At 40.8% G+C, this 26,349-nt stretch overlaps 2 protein-coding genes and 1 long non-coding RNA gene across 3 annotated transcripts in view; 1 reads left to right on the top strand and 2 right to left on the bottom strand.

Annotated features, from left to right (window-relative positions):
• LOC310735615 overlaps positions 1 to 6,283 on the bottom strand; it is a 7,271-nt gene extending 988 nt beyond the window's left edge. Inside the window, exons 1-2 of the long non-coding RNA XR_014536341.1 lie at positions 5,630 to 6,283; positions 4,468 to 4,657 (exon numbers count right to left, since the gene is read on the bottom strand). This is a non-coding gene — a long non-coding RNA (uncharacterized lncRNA). The remainder of the gene's footprint in view (positions 1 to 4,467; positions 4,658 to 5,629) is intronic.
• On the top strand, positions 5,274 to 26,349 carry chd4b (chromodomain helicase DNA binding protein 4b). The gene is given in 41 exon segments (XM_083558139.1): positions 5,274 to 5,631; positions 6,291 to 6,373; positions 6,474 to 6,589; positions 6,847 to 7,110; positions 7,292 to 7,410; positions 7,546 to 7,835; positions 8,010 to 8,122; positions 10,191 to 10,308; positions 10,439 to 10,608; positions 10,764 to 11,018; positions 11,213 to 11,416; positions 11,619 to 11,827; positions 12,042 to 12,176; positions 12,269 to 12,365; positions 12,600 to 12,791; positions 13,646 to 13,846; positions 14,226 to 14,363; positions 14,627 to 14,748; positions 15,097 to 15,270; positions 15,380 to 15,521; positions 15,639 to 15,770; positions 15,857 to 15,974; positions 16,148 to 16,272; positions 16,355 to 16,447; positions 16,554 to 16,695; positions 16,838 to 17,007; positions 17,184 to 17,358; positions 17,473 to 17,559; positions 17,756 to 17,847; positions 17,963 to 18,096; positions 18,268 to 18,412; positions 18,619 to 18,775; positions 18,930 to 19,030; positions 19,108 to 19,357; positions 19,487 to 19,549; positions 19,985 to 20,122; positions 20,246 to 20,354; positions 21,144 to 21,276; positions 21,513 to 21,708; positions 24,193 to 24,339; positions 24,342 to 26,349. Coding segments are annotated over 40 exon segments (5,871 nt in total). The 5' UTR covers positions 5,274 to 5,631; positions 6,291 to 6,315; the 3' UTR covers positions 24,389 to 26,349.
• The window catches only part of fbxo43 (F-box protein 43), a 129,051-nt gene continuing 109,350 nt past the window's right edge, over positions 6,649 to 26,349 (bottom strand). Inside the window, exon 6 of the transcript XR_014536320.1 lies at positions 6,649 to 6,666. The gene's annotated coding sequence lies outside the window, so the exon portion shown is untranslated. The remainder of the gene's footprint in view (positions 6,667 to 26,349) is intronic.

Below are 26,349 nucleotides of genomic sequence, written 5' to 3'. Positions count from 1 at the left end.
TTCATAAACACTGAAAAACAAATCACAAACTTAATAAACTCATCACCATGTTTACAGCAGCACCAACTTCTCTCTGTTCATCCGATTAACAGCTTGAATGATTATTCATTTGTGTTTATTACTGTTAGTAAACAGTGATATTATTATTGTTGATTTGTTAACAATTTTGTATCTTCATAAGGCACAAATATGAAAAAACAATTGAAACCACCACATATATTCTAATAGTTTCCACTACAAATACAATTACAAACCATTAGCTGTGAACCAATAAACCCATTATCATACGGTTTGCATTAGGTCATTTGTTTGCACGTCATTAAATCATTATCAAACAAGAGAAACAAGTTTATAAAGTTAGTGATGTTATAATGGTTCCTACTGGTGTCCAGTAAATACAGTGCCCTCCAAAAATACTATAAGCATAGATATGGGCAAAGAAGGCTGTAAGAATTTTTTTACCCTTTTGAACTTTTGCTCAAAAATGTACAAAATACTCTGCTCTTGCGGATATCAGACAGCAGCAAACATTTTGCATCACACATGAATTTGCTAAAAAAAATAAATAATGTATTGTAAGCGTGGCACAATTACTGGCACCTCTATGAATTTATACCATAATTACCAAACTATAAAGCGCACCCATATATAATTTGAATTTTACAAATTTTTTTTTTTTTAACATAAATAAGCCGCACCTGTCTATAAGCCGTGTCTACACTAATGAACTTTACACAGGCTTTAACGAAAGACACGTTACACACGGTGTAACGGGTGAAATATGTTGCGCTTCCTTTAGCATTTTAGCAGCATAGCGGTATTTTGGGAATAGCCTGCCACTGCATTTTTCCGCTATTACTGCATGTGTGCAAGACCCAGGATTATGTGTTTATTATTTGCTGATGCTCATTTCTAAGTTTCTTTGACTAACCTGTAACGCTGTTGCCAAGAAAAATTAAAAAGCACGAGTTTTGGAAACCTGTCTGTGCTTATATGATTTCTGTTGCAACTGGAGTTAGCGAGCTCTTCCTTCACCCAGACTCAAAACGTGGGAAAAAAAGTAGCGGCTTATAGTAAAATTTATAAGAATATTCACATTAATATTTTATATTTTTAAGTACATCTTGGTAATTATAAATGAGGGATATAAATATCTGGGACACACATAGGTCAAAATCACAAGTTCACAAAGGTGTTCTATTAGTTCTTAATGGTATCAGACAAGGCAAGAAAATGACCAGTAGAGAAGCACGGTGACACCACTACAGCTTCTACTTAAACCAATTAAATTCTCCATCTAACAATTATAAACCTAATAAATTCTAACACCATTATAAATTCTTTAGAAAAATGCTTTATATTTGTATAAAATTGTTTATACTTGTTACAACACAGTGAAATTCTTTCTTAGCATATCCCAGCAATCTTATTAGCTGGGTTCAGATTACAGAGCCAGCCATGATACAGTAAGCACTGAGGGTTAAGGGCCTTGCCCAGGGGCCCCAAGGGTGGCCCAGATAAATATATATATAGTGAGGACCCTGCTATTTTGCAAGTTGTCCCACTTAGAAATCATGGAGGGGTCTGAAATTGTCATCGTAGGTGCATGTCCACTGTGAGAGACATAATCTAAAAAAAAAATCCAGAAATCACAATGTATGATTTTTAAACTATTTATTTGTATGATACAGCTGCAAATAAGTATTTGAACACCTGTCTATCAGCTAGAATTCTGACCCTCAAAGACCTTTTAGTCTGCCTTTAAAATGTCCACCTCCACTACATTTATTATCCTAAATTAGACACACCATACAATCAGTAAGAATCCAACTACTTACATGGCCAAGACCAAAGAGCTGTCCAAAGACACTAGAGACAAAATTGTACACCTCCACAAGGCTGGAAAGGGCTACGGGAAAATTGCCAATCAGCTTGGTGTAAAAAGGTCCACTGTTGGAGCAATCATTAGAAAATGGAAGAAGCTAAACATGACTGTCAGTCTCCCTCGGACTGGGGCTCCATGCAAGATCTCACCTCGTGGAGTCTCAATGATCCTAAGGAAGGTGAGAAATCAGCCCAGAACTACACGGGAGGAGCTGGTCAATGACCTGAAAAGAAATGGGACCACCGTTTCCCAGGTTACTGTTGGTAATACTCTAAGACATCATGGTTTGAAATCATGCATGGCACGGAAGGTTCCCCTGCTTAAACCAGCACATGTCCAGGCACGTCTTAAGTTTGCCAATGACCATTTGGATGATCCAGAGGAGTCATGGGAGAAAGTCATGTGGTCAGATGAGACCAAAATAGAACTTTTGGGTCATAATTCCACTAAACGTGTTTGGAGGGAGAAGAATGATGAGTACCATCCCAAGAACACCATCCCTACTGCGAAGCATGGGGGTGGTAGCATCATGATTTGGGGGTGTTTTTTCTGCACATAGGACAGGGCGACTGCACTGTATTAAGGAGAGGATGACCGGGACCATGTATTGCGAGATTTTGGGGAACAACCTCCTTCCCTCAGTTAGAGCATTGAAGATGGGTCGAGGCTGGGTCTTCCAACATGACAATGACCTGAAGCACACAGCCAGGATAACCAAGGAGTGGCTCTGTAAGAAGCATATCAAGGTTCTGGCGTGGCCTAGCCAGTCTCCAGACCTAAACCCAAACTCCGTTTTTCTCAGTGACAGGCCAGAAACCTGACTGATCTAGAGAAGATCTGTGTGGAGGAGTGGGCCAAAATCCCTCCTGCAGTGTGTGCAAACCTGGTGAAAAACTACAGGAAACGTTTGACCTCTGTAATTGCAAACAAAGGCTACTGTACCAAATATTAACATTGACTTTCTCAGGTGTTCAAATACTTATTTGCAGCTGTATCATACAAATAAATAGTTAAAAAAAAATCATACATTGTGATTTCTGGATTTTTTTTTTTAGATTATGTCTCTCACAGTGGACACATACATAAATTAAACAGAAAGGGATGGATATGTCTATGACAGATACTGACATTAGTACAGACTAAATTGTCAAAACAGTGTGAATGTCATTAAAGTGTCCATGTGCTAGAATAAAAAATAAAGTGTAAAGTGCAAATAATGCAAACATTACTGCTGACCTGCTTCTGTGTAACCGGGTTACTATGAACATCTAAGAGAACATTATAGGATAAATATCTGGTCCCTCCTACTACTACTTCAGACACACACCACTCTGATACATAGTCTGTGTATGTGTGTGTGTATTCTTAAAAGTAAGTAGGTCACACGTCAGTGCATCCTTCATGGTTTACGTGCTCTTCACTTCATCTCTAAGTGGCCTCATTTTCAGAGCATGACACAAGCATTATGGGATGCAGTGTGTGTAAGTGTGTTTGGGAGGGGGTGACTCCACCTCCTCAATCCTGATTCTGATTGGTGACCAACAACAAATCTCCACACACAAATCTCCATGGTGACCGATTCATTAGGAATGTGTGTGTGTGTTTAGGTTGTAAACGTCATTGTCATTGCAGTTTGCATGTCCACTGCAGCTGGAAGACCAACATCTCATCATCCATGTCCTGTATATAATAATCTATAATCTGTACTGCATGATCTACTATGTCTTATCATGTCTGCCCTATAACCTGATCATGTACGATCCATAATCTAAATTTACAATAACCAATTATTCATATCCTCGTTCTAATACGTTATAATTTCCATAGTAACAGCTCATTCACAGGGACATGTAACTGATGCATAAAAACACTGACACATGGAAACTTTTTGTCAGGAGATTTATTTTAACATTTATGGAAAGAGTCTTTGCTGCATCTTCAGTTGAAACAAATACACAGAATTTCAGATCAGATCGGATTTGAACTCACCATCGTAACCACTGAGCTACCACCTCCTCAAAGGGCATGGCAGAGGGCATTCTCCAATTTGTCGAATTCTCCATCTCCATTTATCAATATCGCCATATTCATCATATAAAAAACATGAAGAAAACAGCTTTCTCTCTCTGTATTGAACCATAAATGTGTTACTTTAGTTATAGTGGTTTATAAGGCTGTGTAATTATTTAGAATGCTGATTAATCTCACTGCAACTACCTCTGTCTTCAATAGTCTGACAATCGCACCTTCCTTCCAGGCAATCGGAACCCAGTATTCAGATACAAATCTGTTCAGGTATTTATATACATACTGTACAGTGCATGCGCATATATCTTATATTTGCACTCACTGTCCTGGTGCTCCGTGTGTGTGTTAGTGTTTTAGGAATTGGAGTAGTGGTGAGGAGAGGAGGTGAGGAGAATCTATGTGGTTAAAGCCTCTCTTTCTCTTCTCAGTCATGGTCACGTGGTTGCGGAGGAGTTTCTCATACAGTGGGACAGTCTGTATACGGTGGTGGAGCCTATAGGATCCTTTGTGCTCTGGTTCTGGTGTAGATGTTCTGCATACTAGGCAGTACTGACCTGCTGATCTGTTCAGTTGTCCTCAGCACCTTCTGCTTGACTATGTGTTCCTCAGCAAATCCATCAGGGTTTTGTTGACATCAGCACTGCTGGTCCTCTATCAGGCACTGATGATACTGATGATAATGATGATGATGATGATGAGTGATAGTACCATATCATGTGTTTCTGACCCAGATATTCGCTATCACTGTGAAATTCATACAGATGTTCATCTGGCCAGATTCGACAGATCTCCTCAAATCACAGGTTATAATGTTTATGAAGGTGACTGTACCTAAACCAGTCACTCCAAACTGGCAACCAAGGTCTGTCTCACACACACACACACACACACACACACACACACACACACACACACACACACACTAACCATCAAACTACTTCCTGTTTAAAGGCCTAAACTCATTTACATAGTTATCAGGTGTTTTGTGTCATCACTCTTATTACTAGCAGCAGTAGTAGTAATAGTAGTAGTGGTAGTAGTATATTGTGTGTGTGTGTTCGTGCTTAATCTTCAACATGTTGTGTTACAGATTACAGGTCATTCATCTCCAGATTAAAATCCTGCCCAGGTGGACACTATAGCCTGCTCGGATTATTATGGTCTGGTTGCTATGTGCCAGTTTCCCAGGAGGCCATGTGACTGACTGTAATGCCCCCCTACCAACACACACATCCAACCTTCCCTTGTTTTTTAGGAGTTGTGTATATTATGGGATGGCACTGGACTATTATGGGATGGCAGAGCAAAGCGAGGGAGGGTGGGGTGCCATCTCTATGGTAACATGGTTGCTATGGGGGTAGGGACAGTGTGTGTGTGTGTGTGTGTGTGTGTTAGGCAGGGTGACTATTATGGTCTGTAGGTTGCGAGGTGGCTGTGCTGAGTTCAGAGTGTGTGTGTGTGTAGGATTATTATGGGATGTCCCCCCCCCCCCGGCCGGTCTCTTTGTGTGTCTATGTGAGTGTGTGTGAGGGACCGGAGAGGAAAAGCAGGGGGTGAACACTGAACACTGGACGTCGTGTCTAAATTTAATTACAGCATTAGCTGAGCGCTCTTTTTTTCCCCCGGAAGTTCCACATCAGTTTAATGAGGTTTGAATTCAGTAATCAGCTGAAATAAAGACACCAGGAGTGTGTGGTACCTGCTCCTGCGACTGACCTGTGAGTAATCTCACCACATTCCGCTTTACGGCTGTATCCTGATCTGTGGGTTTCAGCGCGGTGGAAATGTTGCGCTTTCTGTTTACATACCGTCAGTAACTAACGCAGCCTTAAACTTCGACTCAACCGTTTCTTTTTGACAGCTTTAGTTAGCTTAGCCGTACTAGCCTCTGTCCTATTTTTAAGTTACCCCCCCCCCGACCACCCTTGCTTGCACCACAGACGGGTGATCGCAAACAAATCATCGACGTCCGCGCAGTAAATAAACGGCGTTGTTTCCGATTTCTTTTCGCCACCCGCTAATAAGGAGAAGACGTCCCATTTGCTAGCCAAACTTCACCTCAGGTGTTTTTTGTTTTTAGAACCTATCCGTATTCTGTAGACCACGCCCCCTTTCCCATGACGTTGTTCTCGATTTCAGTGCCCGTCACCTTTTCTCGCGCGAGCCTGAGCCGTTAGCTAATCACAGCGAAGGGGCGGGACACTAGTAGACGAATCAGAAAGATGAACAGCCCAAAAATCAAAATACGGGTGCGCGAAGTGACAAGTGAAGTTGAAATAAATAGAATCGCACCGTAAAAGTGTATAAAAATGTAAATTGCGAAAATGCTTTTAAATAATGATTTTAATAAAGACTAGTGTTAAATCTCTGTTCCCAGATGCACGAGCGTTTGAGCCTGCAAGATGTCAGGAAGTGAAGAGGAGAACGCAGAGCTGTTTGGATCCAGGAGTGTGTTACATGGTGAGGAGGTTTAATGTGAGAACTAATTATCATGTCAAGCTGGAGAAAGTGTTTATTATATTCTCAAATATGTAATCAAATGTTCTGCTGTGGCTGTTAGATGTTGGAGCAGAGGAGCACACACCTGAGATAGAACCTTCAAAATCCAAGAAGAAGAAAAAAGCAAAGAAGAGTAAAGAGAGTAGGAGCAGTAAACGGCAAAAAGCTGTCAGAGAGGTCTCTCTCTCTCTCTCTCTCTCTCTCTCTCTCTCTCTCTCTCTCTCTCTCTCTCTCTCTCTCTCTCTCTCTCACACCTACACACTCCTACACACATGCAAACCTTATTAAACACCACTACAGACTACAAAAAAAACACTGTACACCACTAAACACCCACAAACACTACTACACACACCCCACAAAGGTCCCACAGCACTTTATGTGAAAGGAAAAGGTCTCAGTTTTTTATGTGTTTTCCTTCTCCTGTCCTGAAGGAGGTGATGGTGAGCTCTCCTGAAGCTCGGGAGGCTCTGCGGCTGATGGAAGAGGAGGAGGATGAGGATGAAGAGGAAGAGCGGGCTGTGCGATCAGACAGCGAGGGGAGCGATTATGCCCCCAGCAAGAAGAAGAAGAAGAAATCCAGCTCCTCGTCTAAAGACAGGAAAAAAACAGATAAGAGTGGCGGAGGGAGAAATAAACTGAAGGTTCACGACCCGGAGGAAGAAGATGAGGAAGATGATGATGATGATATTGGACAGGTGCGCAAACATAAAGATATGCAGTTATGTTCGACACACTGCTGTGAGCATGAATTCTTAGAGAAATGGCTTAAAGGATGAGAGAACAGATGAAATTCTTAGAGGCAGAAATGTACAGATGAAGATTTGAGGAATAGAGTGTGGAGGATGGGTACCTTTCATATTTTTTGTATGTGTCCAGGGGCCGAAATCTTCGTCCCAGCTCCTGGCTGAGTGGGGGATGAAGGACATTGACTACACCTTCACACAGGAGGACTATCAAACACTTACCAATTACAAAGCCTTCAGTCAGATGATCAGGTACATCACTTAGCTGTTTATCACAGAGCCACGCTGTGCTTCAAATCAAGGGAAAAATGAAAAATAGAAAGCAAGACATGGAGGAATAATTAGAGAGATAATGTGATGCCAACATGCTCATCTTTTGTCTTTCAGGCCTCTGATTGCAGCACGGAATCCAAAAATCGCTGTGTCAAAGATGATGATGGTTTTGGGAGCAAAGTGGCGTGAGTTCAGCACCAACAATCCATTAAGAGGGTCTGCGAATGCTGGCCTTGCCCCTCAGACTGGTGAGCTTGTGACTACACCTGGAGGGGTGGAACTAACAGCGCCTAAGGCTCCTTTAATGGTAACAACATCATCATCACCCTTGGGGGCAGCAACAACACAACAGCCGGTGCCTGCTGCACCACCAATTCGCAAAGCTAAGACCAAAGAAGGCAAAGGTGAGCGAGAAAGAAGAGAGATAGAGAGAAGGATGGATAAGGGGATAAATTGCTAAACTAGTAATAGTGGAATAGATTATTGTTTATTTTAATAATTCAATATTTCTGGAAATGAAGAGAAATGTACATTTCTAATAATGTAAATGTAATTGTATGTTTGTGTGTGTTTTTCAGGCCCTAATGCTCGCAGGAAGACAAAGCCCAAACCACAGGATAAGAAAGCTAAAGCAAAGAAAGTGGCACCACTCAAAATAAAACTGGCCGCATTTAAGAGGAAAAGATCATCAGTAAGTTTATCATATACCCTGCCCCAATTCATACACACATTTACAGTTAATTATAAGCACCGCCTCTAGTTCATATACAGATTGACTATTCATTATAAACTCCGCCTCCAATTCATACACACATTTACTATTCATTATAAACCCCGCCTCCAATTCATACACACATTTACTGTTTATTATAAACTCCGCCTCCAATTCATACACACATTTACTGTTTATTATAAACTCCGCCTCCAATTCATACACACATTTACTATTAATTATAAACTCCACCTCCAGTTCATACACACATTTACTATTTATTATAAACTCCGCCTCCAATTTATACACACATTTACTGTTTATTATAAACTCCACCTCCAGTTCATACACACATTTACTATTAAATATAAACTCCACCTCCAGTTCATACACACATTTACTATTAATTATAAACTCCGCCTCCATTTTATACACACATTTACTGTTTATTATAAACTCCACCTCCAGTTCATACACACATTTACTATTTATTATGAACTCCGCCTCCAATTTATACACACATTTACTGTTTATTATAAACTCCACCTCCAGTTCATACACACATTTACTATTAATTATAAACTCCACCTCCAGTTCATACACACATTTACTATTAATTATAAACTCCGCCTCCAATTTATACACACATTTACTGTTTATTATAAACTCCACCTCCAGTTCATACACACATTTACTATTAATTATAAACTCCGCCTCCATTTTATACACACATTTACTGTTTATTATAAACTCCACCTCCAGTTCATACACACATTTACTATTTATTATGAACTCCGCCTCCAATTTATACACACATTTACTGTTTATTATAAACTCCACCTCCAGTTCATACACACATTTACTATTAATTATAAACTCCACCTCCAGTTCATACACACATTTACTATTAATTATAAACTCCGCCTCCAATTTATACACACATTTACTGTTTATTATAAACTCCACCTCCAGTTCATACACACATTTACTATTAATTATAAACTCCGCCTCCAATTTATACACACATTTACTGTTTATTATAAACTCCGCCTCCAATTCATACACACATTTACTATTAATTAGAAACTCCGCCTCCAATTTATACACACATTTACTGTTTATTATAAACTCCACCTCCAATTCATACACACATTTACTATTAATTATAAACTCCGCCTCCAATTTATACACACATTTACTGTTTATTATAAACCCCGCCTCCAATTCATACACACATTTACTATTAATTATAAACTCCGCCTCCAATTTATACACACATTTACTATTAATTAGAAACTCCGCCTCCAATTTATACACACATTTACTGTTTATTATAAACTCCACCTCCAATTCATACACACATTTACTATTAATTATAAACTCCGCCTCCAATTTATACACACATTTACTGTTTATTATAAACCCCGCCTCCAATTCATACACACATTTACTATTAATTATAAACTCCGCCTCCAATTTATACACACATTTACTATTAATTATAAACTCCACCTCCAGTTCATACACACATTTACTATTAATTATAAACTCCGCCTCCAATTTATACACACATTTACTGTTTATTATAAACTCCACCTCCAGTTCATACACACATTTACTATTTATTATAAACTCCACCTCCAGTTCATACACACATTTACTGTTTATTATAAACTCCGCCTCCAATTCATACACACATTTACTGTTTATTATAAACTCCACCTCCAATTTATACACACATTTACTGTTTATTATAAACTCCGCCTCCAATTCATACACAGATTGACTATTAATTATAAACTCCACCTTCAGTTCATACACACATTTACTATTAATAATAAACTCCACCTCCAGATATACACACATTTACTATTTATTATAAACTCCGCCTCCATGTTATACAAACATTTACTAATAGTTTATAAACCCCGCCTCCAATTCTTACACATGTCTACAATTTAATATAAACTCCTTCCCCAACTCATACACACATCTCCAGTTTATATTAAGACCTGCCTCTAGTTCTCTTTTGCTGTCCGTCTCTCAGAGTGGTGAAGAAGATGACGGTGAAAGCGATTTTGATGGTTTTTCGGTGAGTGATGGGTCAAGCCGCAGCAGCCGCACAAAGAGCAAAAAGTTAAAGACCGCCAAGAAGAAAAAGAAAGGTAACACACACAGAATGTAAAATATTATATACACTTGTTGGAATAAATTACAATGTTTGTGTGTGGATATATATATATATGTTGAGACAGAGCCAAGGTGTGTATTCCAATGACCTTGCTCTTTTTTCAGTGAATGAAGAAGGAGACGGGTATGAGACAGATCACCAGGATTACTGTGAGGTGTGTCAGCAGGGCGGGGAGATCATCCTGTGTGACACGTGTCCCAGAGCCTATCATATGGTGTGTCTCGACCCTGACATGGAGAAAGCACCCGAGGGCACATGGAGCTGCCCCCACTGTGTATGTTCATCTGTGTATGTTCATCCGTCTGTCAGTCTGTCTTTGTCTTGTCTGTTCATCTATCTGTTTCATCCACCTGCCTATCTGTATAGACATATTAGGGTAAACATGATAAAAATATATATAGTCTATATCAGTAAATATTTATGTTTAAGGAGAAGGAGGGGATCCAGTGGGAGGCACGTGAGGAGAGCTCAGAAGCTGAGGAGGAGAATGATAGAGGAATGAGGGATGATGGCGTGATGGAGGAGGAAGAGGAGGATGATCATCACATGGAGTATTGTCGGGTCTGTAAGGATGGAGGAGAGCTGCTGTGCTGTGATACCTGTCCATCATCTTATCACCTGCACTGTCTGAATCCCCCCCTACCTGAAATTCCCAATGGAGAGTGGATCTGTCCCCGCTGCAGGGTGAGACGGTTGTGTGTGTGTGTGTGTGTGTGTGTGTGTGTGTGTGTGTGTGTGTGTGTGTGTGTGTGTGTGTGTGTGCATGTAAGACAATATACTACAATATTTCCTTTTGTAATAATTGCAGTGTAAGTCTTTCTATATGTCTCTCTGCCTGCTTATGTCTTCTCTGTGTTTTAATAATGTGTGTCCCTCAGTGTCCCCCTCTGAAGGGAAAAGTCCAGAAAGTTCTGACATGGCGTTGGGGTGAAGCCCCACCTCCTATTCCAGTGCCCCGCCCACCCGATCTTCCAACCGAGGCTCCTGATCCACCTCCTCTGGTTGGCCGAAAGGAAAGAGAGTTTTTCGTAAAGTGGTGCAACATGTCATATTGGCACTGCTCATGGGTCCAGGAATTACAGGTACACACACACACACACACACACACACACACACACACACACACACACACACACACACACACACACCCTGGTCAAGGGTACAGGATCTGTAGGTACAACACAACAATGCAAGTAACACTGCTAATGTTTACAGAAACGTATCTTTCTCTTCGATTTGAATTTTAATTGTCTCTCCTCTTGTCTCTCTGTCCTTCTCACTCAGTTGGAGCTGAACTGTCAGGTGATGTTTCGTAACTTTCAGCGTAAGACTGATATGGAGGAGCCCCCGAGTATAGATCAGGCTGAGTGCGATGATAATAAGAGCATGAGGAGAAAGAGTAAAGACCCACTTTACGCTCGCATGGACGATCAGTTCGGACGCTACGGAGTGAAAATGGAATGGCTACTGATCCAGCGCATCCTTAACCACAGGTACAAACTTACACACACACACACACATACCTTAACACTGTCAGGTATACACTTACACACAGCACTTTCAAGTCCACACTCAAGCACACAACACTGTCAATTTGGCAGGGCTACTGTTGAGCTCTTCTTTCATTACAAACATATGATCACTGTCTTTACTCTCGTTTTAGCTCTTTTGTTTATATACAGAATTGTATCTCTGTCACTTTCACAGTGTGGATAAGAAGAGTAACGCTGTTCATTACCTGATTAAATGGAGAGATCTGCCATATGATCAGTCATCCTGGGAAAGTGAGGACACAGACATCCCTGATTATGACACGTATAAACAGCACTACTGGAATCACAGGTGTGAATAAACACACATACTCAAACACACGCACACACACAGACAAAATATTTCAGTTGGTTTTGTCTATCTGACTCTCTGTCTGTTTGTAGAGAGATGATGATTGGTGATGAGGGCAGACCAGGAAAGAAGCTGAAGAAAGTGAAAGTGCGAAAGATAGAAAAACCTCCGGTGAACCCTGTGGTAGATGTAAGTTTCTCTCTCTCTCTCTCTCTCTCTCTCTCTCTCTCTCTCTCTCTCTCTCTCTCTCTCTCTCTCTCTCTCTCTCTCTCTCTCTCTCACACACTTAAAACTTCACACTCAGACACACACACATGCACACAAATTGCAGAAACTCATATCTAAGAACACATTGATATATTCCAAAAGCACTTTTATTCTCTCTTTTTTCACACTTTTTTCTCTCTGTCTCTATTCCTGTAGCCAACAGTGAAGTTTGACAGACAGCCGGAGTATCTGGATTTGACTGGGGGGACATTACACCCCTATCAGCTGGAGGGACTCAACTGGCTGCGGTTCTCCTGGTCTCAGGGCACAGACACCATCCTTGCCGATGAGATGGGCCTCGGCAAGACCGTACAGACTGCAGTCTTCTTGTACTCACTTTTCAAAGAAGTCCGTTCCCGACTTTTCCAGAACGAATTTTACAGTGATGAGTTACACGTATAGTGCAAATCCAAACACAGTGGTACCTTGACCTACGAGTTTAATTCGTTCCATGGCCGAGCTGGTATCCCAATTTGCTCGCACATCAAATCAATTTTCCCCATTAAAAAAATACTTAAAATGGAATTAATCCGTTTCAGTTCTCAAAATGCCACCCTGTGTTTTTTATGTTTCATGTTATTAAATTAGGAAAAGACATTTCTAAATAACAAATCTTGTATAAAAAAATAATAGAAAGAGTATCTAAAGATATAAAAAGGTTTTATACAGTGTATTTACCTTGGAGATGAGACGACTTGAGCTAACGAAAACGCTGGCGGAGGGGAGGTGGTATGGGGTTAGAGGCGATAGGCGGAGGAGGAGGGAAAACTCGTTTTTTGCTGCCCTCTCTATCACTACTGTACACTACGTATCCCTAAACTTTCGTTAAACTTGGCTTCACCATCTAGCAGCGGCGTCTCGAGCTCATACTTCAATTTTTTGCTTGTGTAACAAAGCAAAAAATCGACAAGTGACCGTTCGTACCTCGAAAAACTCGTACATTAATGTACTCGTAGGTCAAGTTACCACTGTTCATGTTAATCTTTTAACAGAGTAAGGAATACACTGTGTATTATACAAGTGTATTTTTTATTCTGTAGCATGTGCAACACATACACTAATCATGTGCAATATTCGCACTATAGCAGGTGTAACACTTACACTGTTACAGTATAAATGTTACTGTAACGTCATCTTTAGTTCTGCATTCTACACTGTTCAAATGTTCTGCCATTTGTGTGTGTGTGTGTGTGTGTGTGTAGGGTCACTCTAAAGGCCCATTCCTGGTGAGCGCTCCTCTCTCCACTATCATTAACTGGGAACGTGAGTTTGAGATGTGGGCTCCAGACATGTACGTTGTCACGTATGTGGGCGATAAAGACAGTCGAGCCGTAATCCGTGAGAATGAATTCAGCTTTGAGAATCATGCCATCCGTGGAGGAAAGAAAGCATCCAAGATGAAGGTTAGTACCCCTGTATATGAGATTGAGGTGCTCAGTATTGCCCACACACACACACACACACACACGCACACACACACACACACACACACACACACACACACACACACACGCATATATATATATATATATATATATATATATATATATATATATATATATATATATATATATATATATATATATATATATATATATATATATAATATACACACACAGAGAGTGAGAGAGAGAGAGATCATCTAATTCAACCGAGAGGGAAACCAAGGAAAAGAAATGGGGCATGATTCCCAGGTGGCATCAGTTAATATTCAAATAACCTGCACGAATGTTCCACGTGTCGTTCACAGTGTTGTTTACAGTGTTGTTTTTGTGTCATCAGAAAGAGGCAGCGGTGAAGTTCCACGTGTTGTTGACGTCCTACGAGTTGATTACAATCGATCAGGCCGTGTTGGGATCTATAGACTGGGCATGTCTCGTAGTGGATGAAGCCCACCGCCTAAAGAACAACCAGTCCAAGGTTTATACACTGTGTACATTTTATGCAGTACACACAATAGTCACTGTGAAATAGGCACACACCTTTCCAAATATTTTAAGCTACTTTAAAATACAATTAAAAGAAATTGTATTAATGATTAATGTATTCATGAACTGAACAAACTTTGAATCCTCTGTAGTTAGTATCTCCACCTGCTGGCCAAAGACATTACTACACCACAGTGATCAGACGTTTCCCTATTTCTCTCTTTCTTCCTCTCTCTGTGTGTCTCTGTCTCTTAGTTTTTCAGGGTGTTGAATAATTATCCGCTGCAGCATAAATTGTTGTTAACGGGAACTCCATTGCAGAACAACCTGGAGGAACTGTTCCACCTGCTCAACTTTCTCACTCCTGAGAGGTTCAAGTATGTGTGTGTGTGAGAAAGAAAGATTGAATGTACTGCATGTGTGCTGTCTGTGCACCTGTACTGGGACGGGAATACAGCTGTATGTGGGTCTGGTTGTCATGGTAATTTAGAAATCTTATCTGTGAGAGAGCAGCTAGATTAAACAGCCAGGTGTGTCTGTGTTATTTGATCATAACATTGCATGAACATGGCTATTCAAATTAAAATTTCTCTCCACCCTCAGGTTCAGAGAAATACCTGTGTGCGTGTTCTGTAACAGTTCTGTTTAATGATAAACAATTTGAGCTTGTTGACCGTAGCCATTGGAGACGTAACTTTGGTGTACTTTGTGTGTGTGTGTTAAAGTAATCTAGAAGGGTTTCTGGAGGAGTTTGCAGACATAGCTAAGGAGGATCAGATTAAGAAGCTGCATGACATGTTGGGACCTCACATGCTGCGGCGTCTTAAAGCCGACGTCTTCAAACACATGCCGTCTAAAACCGAGCTCATTGTCCGAGTTGAGCTCAGCACCATGCAGAAGTGAGACTCACACTAAAAAGATTGTCTATAATGCATACTTTTCAATGCTCTTTTTTTGTAACCGATTGTGTGTGTGTGTGTGTGTGTGTGTGTGTGTGTGTGTGTACAGGAAATATTATAAGTACATCCTTACACGTAACTTTGAAGCTCTGAACACACGTGGTGGTGGGAATCAGGTGTCCCTCCTGAACGTGGTGATGGATCTGAAAAAGTGCTGTAACCACCCCTACCTGTTCCCTACGGCTGCTATTGTAAGCTTCCACCAGTCTCATTCCAGAGTATGGAGTGTACTGCATTCATAATACATCATATAATGATGTTAAAGGGATGTGATGTAGTTTTTGGTTTCTGTTGACTGTGTATGACAGGAAGCCCCTAAAATGCCCAATGGGATGTATGAAGGTGGGGCTCTCACAAAGTCTTCTGGGAAATTACTGCTGCTGTGTAAGATGCTAAGGAAGCTGAAAGTGGAAGGACACAGAGTACTCATCTTCTCACAGGTAAACACACCTTTACACACTTTTCCGCCACACTTATATACACACGCAACTTACCATACACACACAAACGTGTGCGTCTTGTGCAGATGACGAAGATGTTGGATTTACTAGAGGATTTTCTGGAGAATGAGGGATATAAATATGAACGGATTGATGGAGGGGTGACAGGGGTGATGAGACAGGAGGCCATCGACAGATTTAACGGTGAGACATGCATACACACACAAACTCACAAACAAAAGCTAAACTAAAAATACACTTCCTGTCGTATATGTGCTATAATATGTACCTTTCTTAAATTGCATATAAATGTATCTAATAAACTGCAAATAAGCATCTACTTATACATTGATTTATATATATTTTTTTCTCCTTAGCCCCTGGAGCGCCTCAGTTTGTGTTTCTGCTCTCTACACGAGCAGGGGGTTTAGGAATTAACCTGGCAACCGCAGACACTGTCATCATCTACGACTCCGACTGGAACCCACACAATGACATTCAGGTATCCATGATGGGACACGATAAACACGTAGACATACTCACAGCAACACACACGGTGTTCATGTTCTTCATTTCACTTCCAGGCGTTCAGCAGGGCTCACCGTATCGGTCAGAACAGGAAGGTGATGATCTATCGCTTCGTCACTAAGGCGTCTGTGGAGGAGAGAATCACTCAGGTCAGCAATTAACTTTAATTTAGACACAACTCCATGAGTGACTGAGATGACTCCTTGAGATAGTTACTTATAGCAGGATAGCTATAAGTTGTGTTTGTGCTCGCAGGTGGCAAAGAAGAAGATGATGCTAACTCACTTAGTGGTTCGACCTGGTTTGGGCTCAAAAGCAGGCTCCATGTCCAAACAGGAACTGGATGATATTTTAAAATTTGGCACTGAGCAGCTGTTTAAAGACGACCCAGGAGAAGGTGAGAAGGAATAAACAAGTCTGCTAACCTTATCTAAACATTTATAAAGCTAACATGTTAGCCACTGGAAGGTTTCTAAACTCTGCAGGTGGGCAGGGTGATGGTGAGCTGGTCGTGTTTGTTAATGACGTAACTGTTCTAGGTGATAACAAGGAGGAGGACAGCAGTGTGATTCACTATGATGATAAAGCCATTGATAAACTGCTGGACCGAAACCAGGACGCCACTGATGACACGGAGCTGCAGAGCATGAATGAATACCTGAGCTCGTTTAAAGTGGCCCAGTATGTGGTAAAAGATGAGGAAGATGAGGTGCGTGTGTGTGTGTGTGTGTGTTAGCAAAATTTAATTTATACATTCTAAATTCTTTATAATAACCTAATGTGTAGTTCTGTTGCATATTCACTGTTCATGTATATTATTAAAATATATTTATTGTCTATTATGTCTTAAAGCCTTTTCTCCTGTCTGTGTTTGTGTGTGTGTAGGAGGAAGTGGACAGGGAGATCATAAAGCAGGAGGAGAGTGTGGATCCAGATTACTGGGAGAAGTTACTGCGTCATCATTACGAGCAGCAGCAGGAGGTGTTGGCCAGTCACCTGGGGAAAGGCAAAAGGCCTCGCAAACCTGTCAACTACAACGACTGCTCACAGGAGGAACGAGGTAAAACACACTGCCCCTCGCTATACTCGTGCTGCTGTGCACACGGATAAAACTGATTTCCAACAATGACTGTAATGCTTTAAATAACATTAGATGTTTTTCAACTTAAAGCAGATTGGCATGACGACCAGTCTGACAACCAATCCGATTATTCCGTGGCCTCGGAGGAGGGAGATGAGGACTTCGACGAGCGCTCCGAAGGTAAGTTTGTGTGTGTGTGTGTGTGTGTGTGTGTGTGTGTGTGTGTGTGTGTGTGTGTGTTTGTGTGTGTGTGTGTTTGTGTGTGTTTTTCTCTGACTATTCAGGGTTTTCTGTTATATTTCACAAACCTACGGTGGGACAGGCAATAAACCAGTATCTTGTCTATTTATTTCTCTCTCCCTTTCTCCGTCTGTAGTGAACAACCGCAGGCCGAGTCGTAAAGGTCTTCGGAATGATAAAGAGAAGCCACTGCCCCCCCTGCTGGCCAGAGTGGGCGGGAACATTGAGGTCTAATTACATTATTATTATTGGTATTGTTGTGGTTATCACAACAGTACTCACACATTCCTTTATGTGTGTCTCTCACTTCCTGTGTCTTTATGCCTCTTCTGCCATCTTGTAGGTGTTGGGTTTTAACTCGCGTCAGAGGAAGGCCTTCCTTAATGCAGTAATGCGTTATGGGATGCCTCCACAGGATGCCTTCACCACACAGTGGCTCGTCCGAGACCTGAGAGGCAAATCTGAGAAAGAGTTCAAGTATGTATGTGTGTGGGAGATGCTCTTAAAGACAGATAAACAGGCAAGCAGGTAGCGAGATGAAAGGTGGATGGGCAGGTAGACAGACTGAAAAAAGGTTAACTAAAAAAGGGATGGAAAGAAGGATAGACAGATAAACCAAAACAATTTCTCCCTCTTTCTCTCTCTCAGGGCATATGTCTCCCTGTTCATGCGTCACCTTTGTGAACCGGGTGCTGATGGTGCAGAGACCTTTGCTGATGGAGTTCCTCGCGAAGGGTTGTCACGGCAACATGTCCTTACACGCATCGGTGTGATGTCGCTTATCCGGAAGAAGGTGTGTGTGTGTGTGTGTTGTAGTTTCTGATGTGTGGTTGATAGCCGGTGTAGTTTCCGGCATGTGATTGGTTGCTAGTATAGTTTCTGGAATGTGATTGGTTGCTGGTATAGTGACTGCAGTGTGATTGGTTGCTGGTGCAGTGTGCTGCAGTGTGATTAGTTGCTGGTGTAGTTGTTGACATGTGATTTGCTGTTGTCCTACAGGTTCAAGAGTTTGAACATGTGAATGGTCAGTGGTCGATGCCATGGATGAAGGAGCTCGAGGAGAATAAAAGAGCAGCTGCTGTTGCTATGGGCGATGACCCCAAAACACCCTCTACTGATACACCTGGAGACACACAACCCAACACACCTGCAGCAGGTGCTAGTTTATGCTAATCTTATGCTAGCTTTTAAACTTAAATTCCAACCAGTGACATGTTAATGAAAACAGATGCTGTGTTTAAAGTTCATTAAAGTTATGAAATAATTATTTATAAGCTAATGTTTATTAAACCTCGCTTTGTCACGATCAGAGGAGCTGTCCAAAGGGGAGGAGTCAGAACGAGAGATGGAGGACAGGATGGAGGGAGAGGGAGACAAAGACAGAAGGAAAATCAGCATGCAGGATGATGAGGTCTGTCTGTCTCTATCACTACTACTGTCTTTGATTCTCTCGGTGGCTTTGTGACCGTCTGACTGTCTGTTTCTAAGGTGATTGAGATTCCTGATGATGGAGAGACCAACCCAAGCCCAGAGAAGACAGGAACAGGACAGGAGATTGAGGGAGAGAGCACATCATCCCCACTGGAAAAGGATGGAGTGGTAAAGGACACAGAGGGAGAAAAAGATAAAGAGAAGGATGGAGAAAAAGAGGAGAGCTCTACATGTTCTCCAAAAAATGAAGTGGTCAAAGCGGAAAGGTCAGAGGTCCCCAGCACCCTAGATTCTTCTCAGACCAAAGGTCAGGGAGAGTTGCACTGTCTATCAATATATCATTCCCTACAGTCATCTTCCTGTCTCTGGCTCTGTCTGTCTATTCCTCTGTTTTTGTTTCTGACTGAAGAGAAATAATGGTGTATGTGTGTTGTAGAAGAGAGCCGTGAGGAGAAGAGTGAAAAACCAGACAGCAACCCAACAGAGGAGGAGAAAAGAGGTGTGTATGTATGTGTGTGTATATATATATATATATATATATATATATATATATATATATATATATATATATATATATATATATATATATATATATATATATATATATATATATAATACACACACACACACACACACAATCACACACTCACACACCCACACTCAAATACTAATTTTTCACTTAAGTGTCACATATCACATTCACTCAGTAAAGAGAGTGTGTGCATGTGTGTCTCTTAGTTGAGTTCAGTTAGTAAGTGTTAACAGTTACATGATTGGTGACAACCTGAACTTGCATTTGTATACAAATAGCAATAAACGAGAGCATAAAATAAAAGAGGAGAAATAAATACATGTCACTTAATGCCGAGGTCTGTGAGTATGTGTGTGTGAGGTGATCACAGAACGAGTCGTTACTCTGTCTGTTACTCTGAAGAAGTGAAGGAGGAGAAGGATGGTGTGAAACCAGAAGAGTCTCGGATGAATGGAGATGATGGAGGAGTGGACATTGAGGAGAAGAAAAAACATGTTAAACAGAGGTTCATGTTCAACATCGCTGATGGAGGATTCACAGGTGTGTGTGTGTGTGTGTGTGTGTGTGTGTGTGTGTGTGTGTGTGTGTGTGTGTGCGCGCACACGATTGATAATGTGTTTGGGCGTACTTGATGTTTTTTTTTTTGTGTGCGTGTGAGTGTAGAGCTCCACTCTCTGTGGCAGAACGAGGAGAGAGCTGCCACCGTCACTAAGAAGACTTATGATATTTGGCACCGTCGCCATGACTACTGGCTCCTGGCTGGCATCATACAGTATCCTTACAGTGATTGTCCCAGTAAAGGTTTAAATAAATTGTATTCTCTTGCAGGTTAATCATCATTACCTGGGACCATCAGAGTTCAGTCAAAAACTTTGGTCCTGTCTCAAACAAACATATATTATAAAATGTTTATAAACAGTCATTTCAGTTCTGTCTCGTTTTTAGATCGGATTATTACTAGACTTTCTGTCATTTTAGCTTTATTCCAAATGCTTTCATTCATATCTAGTTAAAGAATTTATTTTTATATATTTTTGGTTCTGTCTCAAATGCCCTAGAACCATATTCCATTAAAGTGCTTTCTAGAATGTTGGCCATTTTTCTTTTTTATGTTGTAATTTATACCTGATTCAAATTGGAGAGATCATAATTGAATGTTGGCCATCTTGGCTCTGTCCCAGATGCTCTAAATTATTTTCAGTGAATGTGCTCAGCAAAGTGCTTACTAGACTGTCAGCCATTTTGGTTTTATATTAAACACTCTATTGTACCCAATTTGTATTTATTTGAGTAGTGGCCATTCTGGTTCTGTCCCAAATGCTATAATTCATAATCAGTTATAGGGCATTAATAAAGAAAATGCTTAGACCATGCCATAACGTGGCTGAGGGTCACTTTTTCTGTGTGCAATAGTGAAACAGTGAAGTGTGATTTTGGACCTAAAAATTAAATGTATTTGAATGTCAGCCATTTTATGTGTTCTAAATTGTTTTATTCACATTCCAAATATAAACTCAAGTACTAAGCGTGTGTGTGTTGATCTTTGACTCTGTGATGCAAGACACGGCTACGCTCGCTGGCAGGATGTTCAGAATGACCCGCGTTTCTCTATCCTCAATCAGCCCTTTAAAGGGGAGATGAGCCGAGGGAACTTCCTGGAAATCAAAAACAAATTCCTTGCTCGCAGATTCAAGGTACACACACATACACTAGCATATACAGATACTCAGCAAACAGATACTCCTGCTGTCACACAGACACACACGTGCGCATGCACACATTGCCAAGCAAACAGATAAATAACACTAAACACCTGCTGTGCATTTACCTGTCTGACTCACTGTGTGTGTGTGTGTGTGTGTGTGTGTGTGTGTGTGTGTGTGTGTGTGTGTGTGTGTGTGTGTGTGTGTGTGTGTGTGTGTGTGTGTAGTTGTTGGAGCAGGCACTGGTAATAGAGGAGCAGTTGCGCAGAGCTGCGTATCTGAACATGAGTGAGGACCAGTCTCACCCCTCCATGGCCCTGAACACACGTTTCAGTGAGGTGGAGTGTTTAGCTGAGTCTCACCAACACTTGAGTAAAGAGAGCATGATGGGAAATAAACCTGCTAATGCTGTACTGCACAAAGGTACGCACACACACACACACACACACACACACACACACACACACACCCTACACTGTACATACTGCACCTAATGCTCGGAACACACTTAATTCTTCACTTCACACACACACACACACACACACACACACACACACACACACACACACACACACACACACACACACACACCTGATGCTACACCACAAACATACACACACCCTCTACACTACACACAAAAACGCTTTACTGCATACACTCACAAAAAAAAACACTACACACAAATGCTTCACTGCACACACTCTACACTACACTACACTACACATACCTAATGTGTCACTACACACGCCCTGTACACTACACTGCACACACCTAATGCTTTACTGTACACACACACACTAAACTACAAGTGGTGGACAGTAACGAAGTAAATGTTATTGTTAAGTAGTTTCTTTGCATATCTGTACTTTACTCAAATATTTTCATTTCGGGAGACTTTTACTTTAACTTCACTACATTTCAAAGTTAAATATCTTATTTTTTACTTAACTACATTTGGCAAAATCAGTAATTTTTTTTTTATTTATTAGCAGATAAAAACTTAACTGTTCAAACACGCACTGAGCCACCAATCCGTGTAAACCACGTGCTCTGTTTTAAAATTGTTTTGATTGCCAGCGGTGGCACGAAATGTCCACGCAAACAAAACAAATAAACTTTTGTGTTTTATCCCTAATTTGCACGGTTGCTTTAATTATTATATCGCGTCACGGGGAATGACCCTTGTCAGGATTTGGAGTGTGCACCCACTGCCAGGAGAAGTTATGAGGGTAGTATAAGCTAATGAATTTAATGAAATGGGCTAATAATTTTATATCATTTATGTTATGCTGTGTTGCCTGCTATGCTTTTATGCACAGGGCAACAATATTTATTTTAGCTGCTTAACATTATAATTTATAGCATGTAGTTTATCATAATGTGTGCAGCAACAAAACAATTACAACCTAACTATTCTAGTTGGATTGCAGTTAACCAGCACTTATTGATTTAGTTACCTTTAATTGAGGTGCTGTCATAAAGGATTTCTGTGATTGTACTGAAAAGGTCCTGAAATTAGTTCAGTAAGGAGAATCTCCAGTGCAGATTAAAGGCTCATTTAAAAGACATACGTATGTATCTTATAGCTACAATTAGCCAATGAGTTCATGGTTCTTGGTTCTGAGAGTTTGATATATTGTGCATAATATATTTATACATTAAAGGGAGCTCAATGTATCCACATTTGTATATCGCTCTAAAAATATGTCTCACTCATCCTTTGGGGAAAGCTGAAGCAGAAAGGAGCCTTTCAAAGCTAAAACTAATCGATTAGGGAGACTCACCCAGGCGTAGTTCACCCAGGGTGTCATTCAACCGCTATTGCCGCTTGTTGGTATCTATGTAGCATGAACATATAGTTCAGTGTCAGTTTAACATGAAGCAGAACATTTTAAGAGTAATAAATGATGGAAGAATCTCCTGACTCTAACTTGCTACAACACCCATGGCCTTATTTGTGTGATTTTTATTTTATTTATTTTATTCATTATTTTTTTCAAGTTGTTGAAAAGAAGGTTTTGGGCTCATGATAATTTATTAGATATCAATCAGTGTTTGAATCATTAATATTAATCTATTAATAGATTGGTGTGCTAACAGTAACAGAGTCTTTTCACTTAAACTGAGATGATTAAGCAACAGTCTTGTGATAAAAATTATAAGATTTTTTTAGCCATAATAAATCATAGTATTTGGATACTTAAGTACATTTAAAGACAAAAACTTCTGTACTTTTACTCAAGTGATGTAATATTTTACCTACTGTATTTCTTCTTTTGCTCATGTACATGCTTTGTGTACTTCATTCACCACACACACTACACACACCTAACGTGTCACTACACACACACCCTATACACTACACACACCTCTATTGCTTCACTGTGCACCAACACACAAACACACTACACACATTTAATGCTTCAAAACACCCGCACTGCACACACTCTCTGCTACACTGCACACACGTACACACAAAAACACACACACCTTCTACAATACACTACACAAACGCTTAGCGCACACATATATATATATATACATACACTCTCTACACTAAACTGCACACGCACCCACTACACTAAACACACACTTAATGCTTCAGTATACACACACTGCACAGACACTATGCTAAACTGCACTACACTACACACACCTGATGCTTCACTATACAGACACACACACACACACTTAATGCGTCACCAAACATACACATCCTCTACATTACACTGCACACACTTAATGCTTTAACACACACACACACACACACACACACACACACACACACACACACACACACACACACACACACACACACACACTACACTACACTACACACAGTTAAAATACAGACCTGATCATGTGATTATATCTCTAGGTTTTTTTTTTTCCTTGTCTGTCTTTCAGTACTTAAACAGTTGGAGGAGTTGCTTAGCGACATGAAGGCTGATGTAACTCGTCTCCCAGCGACCATCGCCCGGATTCCGCCGGTTGCCGTGCGATTGCAGATGTCTGAGCGCAGCATTCTGAGCCGTCTGGCCAGTCGGGGGGCAGAGGTCACCCAGACTCAGGCACCCCACTGACCCCTCAAGCTACCTACTGACCCCTGAGTGACCTTCCCTACTATAGGCTGTGTCCTAATCCAGATTCTCTTCACTTGCTCACACGCTTTGTTCTGGACCAGGTGACAGATACCATTCTACATTCACATTAGCCAGTGACAACGTGACCTTTGCCCTTTCTCTAAATGAAATTGTGTCCCAATCCAAATAAGATAAAAGGAGAAAGAATTCTATAAATCCGGCTGTGTTCCAGTCCAAATTAGCTTTACCAGTAGAGCAGAGTGCTTTCACATTATCATATATCAATGACTTTAGAGATCCCTTCTCCTGGCTGCATCCCAATCCAAATGAGAAAGAAGGTGAAAGGGAGAACGGGGTTATGATTAGTGGGTGTTAGATCCTGTACCGTTCACTCACTTCCAAGAGAAACCTCATAGCTGAGGTTATGATGTCATTGACAGCAGACCAATCAGATAGAGGTTTTCTTTTTTCTATGCAAATGAGAGAAGGTGTGGCTAAAGAGCAGCTATCGTAGTAAAGATTTACATTTCAGGTTGCGGTTGGATAAAATGTAACAAAGCGAAGCTCAAATTTATATCTTTCCACTTACAACCACCGGTGAGAATTCTACAAAAAGAAAGTTCATGTTTATCATCGAAAGTGCTCGTTTTCCTTTTTTGTTTTTTCATATAAGTAAAAAGAGTGACCGTAATTTCTTACTCGAGTCTTTCATTTCCAGTGACGTTAATGTTGATTAGAAATCCAGAGTGGAAGGTTGGAGTGTGGAGATATTGTAGCTGAATGCTGGACTTCCAGAATTCTGTTCAGTTTCTCATGAACATTCATGTATATGTAAATGAGCTCCAGATGGTGTAATGTCTGACATCCCCTGCGTTATTACTTCCTGTTTATGACTGAAAATTCCCTCCACAGATCTCAGAGCTCTGAGCCTGATTTTACACTGTGACCGTCACGGTGATAGTGCGAATGTTAAGGACGCCATGGTCATGTGTCATGTAACATCCCATCACTGCTTTACCCCGATGACTGCGCCCAAATTATTACCGCAATCGTATTGTATAATGTTCGGTTTTAGCTAGCCTGCTAATCTTCACCATGCCGGAGTGGCTTCGGCTGTGTTTCAAATTACCATCACACCTTCCCTGTGGGATCCTGTATTTAATACACGAGGGACAGTGGTTTGGGATACAGCCCTTGGACTGGAACACACACTCGTTACATCACTGTTTACTGTTTTATTTCACATGTCTCATTCACCATTTCACACTCATGGGCTCATGGGCATGTGTCCCAAATCTCATTATGTCTATACTATATGAAGTAGCACCAGATGTACCACAGTATAGTGTGTTAGCTAGATAAGTGTGTAGGATTCAGTTCTGCATCTACACTAAATGTGTCCCAAATCATATGCTGCTGCCCTGAATAGCACTGTTCTCCACTGTACCTGATTTGGTAACAATCCTTAGTAAACTCACTAATGGTTTATCAGTCATAGTCCAGCGTGGCTGTGTTACAAATCCCATACTAGTGTACTCATTATAGACACTCTTTAATGTTGTGGGGATGTAGCCAGGTGAAAGGGCCCAGCTGTTCGCATAGTGTTCAGTGTACGACTACTTCGGTTTGTGATGCAGCCGTGCTGAGCTGTGCTGGTAACATGCTACATCTTTAGCTAGCTCCCTAACACAGCTCAGGTGGTGTACATGTAGTGTACTATTTCTCCGCACTAGTTAGTGCACTGGGAATCAGAAGATAGAGACTGGAACACACACTGATGATGAGGATGATGGTGTTTTTGTTTATCCACACCCAGTCCCCACCCCCCTTCTTCACTGATAATGATGTCACTCAGAAAGCCCCACCCTTTTTATGAGCTCACTTTGTAATTACTGTTGTTATCCCCTTTATTGTTTATAGACATTAATATTGTTGTTGTTTTTTTTTTTTTTGAGACCTGCAATAAAAATCCTTAACAACA

This window comes from Silurus aristotelis, assembly GCF_946808225.1.
Source record: "Silurus aristotelis genome assembly, chromosome: 1".
Taxonomy (NCBI): Eukaryota; Metazoa; Chordata; class Actinopteri; order Siluriformes; family Siluridae; genus Silurus; species Silurus aristotelis.
Note: the sequence above shows the minus strand (reverse complement) of the source record. Positions and strands in the feature narration are given on the sequence as shown.